Source organism: Dromaius novaehollandiae, chromosome 4, assembly GCF_036370855.1.
Source record: "Dromaius novaehollandiae isolate bDroNov1 chromosome 4, bDroNov1.hap1, whole genome shotgun sequence".
Classification (NCBI taxonomy): Eukaryota; Metazoa; Chordata; class Aves; order Casuariiformes; family Dromaiidae; genus Dromaius; species Dromaius novaehollandiae.
In genome coordinates, this window is record NC_088101.1 from 23,121,831 (window position 1) to 23,129,937 (window position 8,107).

At 59.7% G+C, this 8,107-nt stretch overlaps 1 protein-coding gene and 1 long non-coding RNA gene across 2 annotated transcripts; one reads left to right on the top strand and one right to left on the bottom strand.

Annotated features, from left to right (window-relative positions):
- Positions 1–1,284: 1,284 nt before the first annotated feature.
- Positions 1,285–4,278, top strand: LOC135328174 (uncharacterized). Its single transcript, XR_010388928.1, has 2 exons — positions 1,285–1,347; positions 3,311–4,278. It is a non-coding gene; the product is annotated as an uncharacterized LOC135328174 (long non-coding RNA).
- Positions 2,123–2,815, bottom strand: NEUROG2 (neurogenin 2). Its single transcript, XM_064511766.1, has one exon. It carries the CDS (start codon positions 2,813–2,815, stop codon positions 2,150–2,152), a length of 666 nt encoding a protein of 221 aa, XP_064367836.1. The 3' UTR covers positions 2,123–2,149.
- Positions 4,279–8,107: the final 3,829 nt, after the last annotated feature.

Here is an 8,107-nt window from a genome sequence, read left to right on the forward strand (position 1 = left end):
GAGGGGGCTCGCGGCCCGGGGCAGCTTCGGGGGCCGCAGCTCCGTGCCGCTGGCCACATCAAAGCGGTGATTATGCAAATGTGCCCACTTTTTTTTTTTTCCAGGAATTATTTATCACACAATAACCCCCCTGCCAGGGGGGGAAACAATAGCTCGGGCCAGATAGCCCTGCTCGCCCGAGGCGGTGGGGAGGGGGAGCGAACCCCCGCGCGTTTTATTGGCCTAACCTAATTTCACTAATTCTCTTTTCACACGTTTTTTTTCTCTTTCTTTCTTTCTGTCTTTTTCTCCCCCCCCCTTTGGGGACGTTGCTCTAAGGGCCGGGTTTCACGCTCCCAGGATCTGGGGGCACCGGGCAGATTAATGCGCTGCACATTTTATTTAATTAATACATTCAGGCGCCTCCGCTGGGTTTTAATGATTTCCAGGTGTTTGTCGCCGGCAGGGACCGCGGGCTCCCCGGTGCAGCGAGCAGCGCCTGCAGGGCCTCGATGTGCCGCGCCGTGCCGTGCCACGCCGCTCCCCGGCGGCACCTCGGGTGCGAAGGAATAAAATGAGGGGCCAGGACCTCGCCGCACCATTCCTGGAGGTTATTGCTTGGGTTTTTTTTCTTCTTTTTTGGCCAGAAAGGCAGCCGGGGGAGTGCCGCGTCAGTGCCACGGCGCGTTTGCAGGGAGGGATGCGCTGAGCGAGAGCCACGCACTTTCCTGAGTTTGCACTCTCAAATCCGCGCAACTCGGTTAGAGAAAATGCTTAAAATACTTGTTAGCTGTGATGAATCCCATCATTAAAGTGTGCTTGCTGTGCTACGCCTTCTGTACCGAGGGGCAAAAGGAAGCAGTCAGCACATTTCTGCTGAATTCGAGTAAAGTACAGCGCTTCGTGCGAGAGCTGCGGCCGGACCCGCTCGCTGCGGTACAGGAGAAGCGGAGCCACGAAACGGAGCCACCCCCGGAGAGACGGGGGCTGATTTCGGTGCACACGTGACGCCGCTCCCAGTTTTTGGGAAACCTTCCCGAAGTTCTGAGGATTTACTTTGGTGGAAAAAGAGAGCACTTCTGGCTCCATTTCTCTCCCAGCACCCGAAGACTGTGCCCCCTGGCCCCCGCCTCGGGGGCTAAGCTGGCGTCCCCAAGAGGAGCTCAGCTTTGCTTTCCTTCTGTGCAACAAGCTTGATTCTTACTTTTTAAAGAAGAAAAATGAAATTTGGGAAATGCAAACGTGTATCAGGCTCCTGGAAAGCGGCCGAGGCCCCTGGGCACCGCGAGCGCGCACGCCTGGCTGGTTTCCACTCCGTGGCAATTTGGCGCGGCGGCGCGTTTGTCTGCATTTTATCTGCATGAGCAGGTAGGCACGCGAGCGGCCCGCTACCGCCGGCGCTGCGAGGCCGCCGGCTCCGGCTTCGGCTCCGGCTCCGGCTCGGCCCTGCCTCGGCGGGGACGGGGACGGGGACGGGGACGGGACGAGGACACTTGCTGGCCCCCGGCACCTCGCTGGTGGGAGCTGGGCGAGTGCGGACAGATGGCTCGCAGACCGGGCGAAGCAGCGCACAAACAGGGCTAGGAAAATTAGATATTTTATTTATATTTTATGAGGCGAACGATGCCTTTGCTCTTCCGCTGTAAATACATACTAGAATAGACTCTGTAAATTATACAAAAAAATACATATTTTTCCATGAAATCTTTCTTTATAATAAATAAACGCGAACACGTGTGTGGCTGATCGCTGTAATGTCCCGTGTCTGTGTAGGTTTTCAGTCTGTTGATTTATTTTTAATCTGCTGAAAGAAGGGGGGAGTTCCTCGTCCCCTCAGAGGTCGAAATAAATAATGCATGAGGCGGTCCTCCCGCCCGCCCGCCCGGCCCAGGCCCCGCTTCCCCCTCGCGGTTTTTTTTCCTTTTTTCCCTCCTTTTGACAGCGAGTTCAGCCTGCATTTCCACGCTTGCATTCAGCCCTGACAAAGCCTACAAATTATACGGCGACTTCTAACCTGGCGCCCTAGCGAACCGAGTCCTTCCGAGAGGACAAAGTAAGATAAGACAAGACAGGAGCGAGCAGAGCACAGCGGCCCGGCCCCAAGCCCGGCCCGGCCCGGCCCCCCGCGGGGCTCCCGGCGCGGCCGGCGGCGCCCGTCGGGGCGGCGGCGCTAGAGGCAGCGGCGCGGCGGCGGGGCGCGGCGGCCGCCCCAGCCCTCGGGCTCCGAGGCGGAGCCGGCGGGGCTGCCGGGCGATAAAGTGCAGGCGTAGGGCGAGGCGGAGGGCGCGGGGCTGGCGGCGCCGCCGCTCCAGGAGGAGGCGGGCGAGGGGCTGCCGTCGGCGCCGAGGCGGGCGGCGCCGGCCAGGCGCAGCGTCTCGGTGAGCGCCCAGATGTAGTTGTGGGCGAAGCGCAGCGTCTCGATCTTGGTGAGCCGCGCGTCCTCGGGGAAGGTGGGCAGCACGTCGCGCAGCGCGTCCAGCGCCGCGTTGAGGTGGTGCATGCGGTTGCGCTCCCGGTTGTTGGCCTTCAGCCGCCGGCTCCGCCGCAGCCGCTGCGCCGCCTCCGCCGTGCGCGCCGCCCGCGGGCCGCCGCCGCCGCCCCGGCCGCGGCCGCGGCCCCGCCGCAGCGACAGCGACAGCGCCAGCGCCGCCTCGCCCGCGGGCGCCGCCTCCTCCGCCTCCGCCTCCGCCTCCGCCTCCTCCTCCTCGTCCTCCTCCTCCTCCTCGCCGGCGCTGGACGGCAGCGAGGGCGAGCGGGCGGGCGAGGCGCGGCGCCGCCGCGGCAGCAGCAGCTCCTCGTCGCCCGCCGGCGCCGGACTCTCGGCCGCCCCCCGCATGCTGCGGCGCGGCGGGGCCGTCGGGGCGGGGCGGGGCGCGGCGGCTGGCACGCGCCCCGGCGGCGGCGGCGGAGCGGCCCGGGGCCCGGCGGCGGCGTGTCTGGCACACGACCCGCCTTAACGCCCCTTATATACCCGCCGGGGGCCGCCCCCCCCCCGGGCCCCGCCGCCGCCGCCGCCGCCGCCGCCCCCCCCGTCGGGCCGCGCCGCGCCGCCATTGGCGCCCCGCGCCCGGCCGGAGCGTGCCGCTCATTTAGCGCTGAATGGGGGGTCGGCGGCCAATCAGGGCGCCCCGCGCGCCACGCGCGCCGCCGCCGGCTCCCATTGAGCGCCCCATTGAGGAGCAGCGCCCCGTTGAGCAGCGCCGCCCCCCTCCCCCCGCCCCGCGCGGAGCCCGGGGCAGCGCAGCCTCGCGGGGGGGGGGGGGGGGGGGGGAGGGGAGGCAAAGGGGAAAGGGAGTGACAAGTTCTTCTTCTTTTTGCTTTTTTTTTGTAGGTCGCCGCTGTCGCAGCACCTGCTGCGGGGGGACGCGGCGACGGCGCCGCGGGGAAACCCACCGCCCGCGCCCCGAGGGGGGCACGTGTGCGGGGAGCAGGCGCGGGGGACCGGGGCTCCGGCCCCACGGAGGCACCTAAGCAGAGCGGCTCGAGCGCGTCCGTCCGTCCGTCCGTCCGGGTGACCACGCCGCCAGCACGGAGCGGCGACGCTGCAGGAGCCGGGCCCCGCGGGCGCCTCTTCTGTATGAGCCCAGGCGCTAAAACGCAGTGGGCCCGCGGATGCTTTGTGAGCCCTTGCCTTTTTCCCTCCTTTTCCATCATTTCCGCAAGAACAAGCCTGACGCCTGAGAGGTACCTGCCTGACAGCTGTGTGTTCTCCTTCGTGAACCGTCTCCGTTTGGCGCACGGCAGCAGCCCCCACTCAGCCTCGTAAGACGTAACTCCGGGACACAGTACACGCTCTAGAAGACTCGAAAAAAAAAGGAAGAAAAGAAAAAAAAGAAACTTGCCAATCCACCGAAGAAGCCTCCACCCCCACCTCCTTTCCAGACCACCCTCTCGGGCAAAAAGCCCCAGTGAATAGACAGGCCCTGCAACATGCCCCCGGGGTCAACAGACTTGCTCTTTCTGACAGACCAACAGGGGAAAAGAATGACGTTAAGGACATATGAAATGAAAACTGCAGCGCGCTACCCTCCACACGCAAAAAGTCAGCGTTGGGGCAATTGCGGGGAGTCGGGCTTTAATACAGGATTTCTACTGATACAGTTTTGTGCACAGCTTGTGGAAAAAAGCCCAGAAAAGATAAACCAGAGCTAAAAATCTCAGCAACGGTCTCGTCAGACACACCACGTATCCACCCAGTCACATCCCCTTGCTTTCGCTGCTCGCGAGCGCGTGGCCCCGCTGCTGCTCACGGCGAGGGCAAGTGTGGCTGGGCTGCTTGGTAAAGCGGTGCTTCAAGTGTTTCCTGTGCTTGAGTGTTAATTTTAAAAGTCAATCTCTGTATCCTCTGCGTTATGCGCAGTTTTGCACCCCAGCTAAGAGCTGCATCCCCCTGTAACGTCGGCAACCAGCAGTTCATTACGATTTAGCCGATCTATTAGAAAACATCTGCGACTCCGAGGGATTTTCACACTTTTTTCCCCCTTTCAAGAGGAGGGAAACCCGCACGCTGCCCTGGCAGCACGGGGCAGTGCGACATGGCGGGGAGCTCCCTGTGACGGCTTCTGGTTCGCCATCGTCTGCCTTAAGCCGCGGGGCTTGGCGGGAGGCGCTTGTGTGGTCCCGGCTGCCGCGCGGGGCGAGGGCCGAGCCGCTCAGCCGGGGGCCGCAGCGGTGCCGCCGCCGTCCGCGGCGTGAACTGCGTCCCCGCGGGGTCGAGCTGTTGCGCTGCAGCCCCTTTGCCCGGCGCGATCCTGCTTTGCGGGGACAAAAGCCCGAAGCAGGCGACGACGAAGAGGCGGGAGCGCAGTGGTTCCAGCCTATCGCACAGCCCCGCAGGAGAGGCCGCGGAGCCGGCGCGGGCGCGGGGAGCCCCTCGGAGGGGCTTTGTTTGCCCTGAGCAGCTCGAACCCTGAGGCGACCCGGCAGCCCTCAGAGCTTAGGGCCCGTGTCACCGAGAGACCTTCGGAGCCGCGCGGCGACCTCGCAAGTCGCGAGGCCAAGGCGCAGGGGACGGGGCGCTGCGAGGGGCGCGTGGCCGCCGCGCCGTGGGGCAGGGCGAGCGCCAGCCCTGCTCCGGGCCCTGCCCGCCCCGGGGCTGCCGCGGGGTCGGCGGGGAGGGTCCCCGGGCGCCGCCGCCCCGCGCCGCTGCCGGCCCCCGGCGGAGCAGCCCCGCGCGGGGCCGATTGTTGCCGGCGGATTTGCATGGCAGGTGCAGGCCCGCGGAGCCGTTTCGCGACCGGAGCCCCCCAGCCCCAAAGGGGGTTTGCCCCCCCCTTGTGGAAAAAGGCCGCCGGCCCCTTGCGTTCCCATGAAGAGGGGAAGACGCTTGAGGATCGCGTGAACACGCTTCAGTTTTCTTATTCTTTTCTATAGCTGTGGGGAAAAGAACAGCCGATTGTGTGAAAACCCCGGTGCCTGCAAAAAGGGACATTGGCCGTCCAGGCGAAGGTGCGCGAGGGAGAGCACTAATCGCTGAACCAGGAGACAAATACGATTACCAGCTCCGAGCCTTGAGTCAGAAAGTCTCATAGACTTTAAGATGTTAATCCCCAACATAATCCTTCCTTTGGCGTGTAGGAATAGTGCAGCCACAAGAGTTGTTTTGTTATTTATATTGGCGTTTAATAAAACTCAGCCAGCGGTGAATGGGCTGCCCACTCTCCAATGGTAATTAATTCCCTATTTCAGTGACCCAATTGTGCTGGGATAGAGCAGTGGGACAGTCCCACTGCCCCAACCCGCCTTTGTGCGGCTACACAGCTCTCGTGCTTCAACAGCTATGGAAACTCGTTCTTTTGATGTCATTCAATGAGTTTTCCTTGGGCATCTTCTAAACTTCAAGGACCCTTTTCTTTCTCGAACGCATGAAAAGCAGGACTAGCTTGACCACCTCTGTAGAATTTAATGATTTGGTGAAAGGGCCTTTTGGGGGGTTTGTGTAAGGAAAGAGAGAAAGAAAATTTGGCAGGCTGCTATCAAACAGGGGCTATCCAAACTTGAGCGCACCAAACTCATTCAGCTCCTAATTTATACACGTCTTAAAAGCCACTCTTCCTCACGGCAGAATACTTCTGTGCTTCTCCCATCCAAGGCATTATTTTTATGAGGGATTTGCTAGAAAGCACATACCCCCCCCTTTTACATGCTTGCCACAAATCCAAACCAAGCTTCGGATGGGTGCGGGCACTGCTAAAGAGCAAAACAAATCATGTTAAAGAAGATGCTTTCATCCTCCGGAGGGCGAAAACAACTAAGGTCTCTGGAATCACTTGCATTATTGGTAAAAGTGTGTCCAGGGCTTTATATTTTGGCTCTTACGCGGAGCAGTAGCGGTGAAGTGGCTGCAGGAGGAGTGTGTGAAAGGAACATGTGAAGAACATGCAGCAACCCTGCAAAGCCGCCCCAGCCCCGGCAGCCTCTTCTATGTCTTTATACACACTTCCAAAAAAAAAAAAAAAAAAAAAAAAGAAAAAAAAAAACCCTTCGCAAGTCACAAACAATTCAGAATTCAACTAAGAAAACACAGAGTGAACCATATGGCCAGGGTGGCTCGAGTTGGCTGCATTTTCCCCCAGACAAAGAAGGGATTGAGAGTTGAAGGAAAGGAGAAAAAAACCCAACTTTCCGGCTGATGAAGCTGTTGTCTGGAGGCAATGATCCCAAATCTCAAGGCTTTATTCCAGGCTCCGACTGAGACGTGATATGTCATATGATTAGCATCTTTCATATTTACAAGAGTAGTATAGGCTGCCAGTCTTTAGAGAAAGGCGAGAGAAAGAAGGGGCATATGCTGAAATGGATTTAGCATTTGAAAGAGAGAAAAGAGATCGGATAAATACACTTAAACGAGGATTTAGTTTTACTCCCGTCGAGTCCTAATGGATTGTTGATTGAGATTTTAGGGAGCTGCAGCAGAGGTGTCAGCAGTAATTTAAAGGCGCTATTCAGGCCTCTACTGTTGCTTCTTTCTCCCCACTTCACTTCCACACGCCCGTGACGGCCAGCTGAGCCCCGGCGCCTGCAGCCCCGCGCCCCGCGCCCCTGCGCGCCGCCCCGCGCCCCGCGCCCCGCGGCCGCGGCCGGCGGCGCCACCTGGCGGGCGGCGGCGGGGCTGAGAGGCCGGAGGCCGGGGAGAGGGGCGCGGGGCGCGGCAGAGCCGCCCGAGTCCGGGAAGAAGGAGGGGACGCAGGGGCCTCGGCTGCCCGCACAGCGGGAGCGGCGGGACTCGCTGGTTGTATGCGCGCTTCTGCACCGCGCAAGTTACAGAATCGTTCTGAAGAACGGACAGGTCTCGCTTTGGTCTTAAGCCCAGCAGCCGAATGACTGAAACCAAGGTGGCAGTCAGACTCAGAGGTCCTCTAACTCGGGACAGAAAGAGAGGAGGAAGCTTCTGAAGGAAACAAAATCCCAAAGGATACTTCAGCGTTCACTGACTTACACCCTGCGGCTGATCCAATACAATACGGGTATAAAGCAGAGAGGTCTGTTTCTCTGAGGCATTAGCTGCCGGATATGCTGCTCCTTAAAATGCACGCACAGCCCCTAGCAAGACTGGGTAACAGCCTGAGAAAGCCGTCCAAAACTGACAGCTAAAAATACAGTTTCAGAGAGATACTTCGCAACATGGCTTGCTTCTTGTTGCTGCTTCTGGAAAGGTTACCGAGATGTTTTAGTTTTATTACACTTCTTTTAGCCATTGTACATTATGAAATTAATTCAAAGCTGACACACTCCCTTGTCTTCTGCCTATGGGTAAAGATTTTTGTGGCAGGTGGTTGCACTTGCTGTCCAGCAAGAATCGCTACTGCCCAGCAACAAGGACACGGGGTTGCACCCCACTGCAAAAGGGCAAATGCCACACTGGGAAGGGGAAATGCTGCAATACTGGGGCCTTTCTGGCCAACAGCAGCACAGTGCGAGCTTATGACTGGAAGAAGACATCTGCGTGGCACAGGCATAGACTAGATTTTTTTTTCAAGGCAGTGAACCCATAGGAAGCAACCATCAGCTTGGATCAAGACTGCAACCCATCTAAACTCCAGCATCCTCTCTCTTGGACAGAGCCATCAAAACAGCAGAAACAATTAAGGAACTATACAAGAGGATATATAATTTGTCCCTTAGGAAG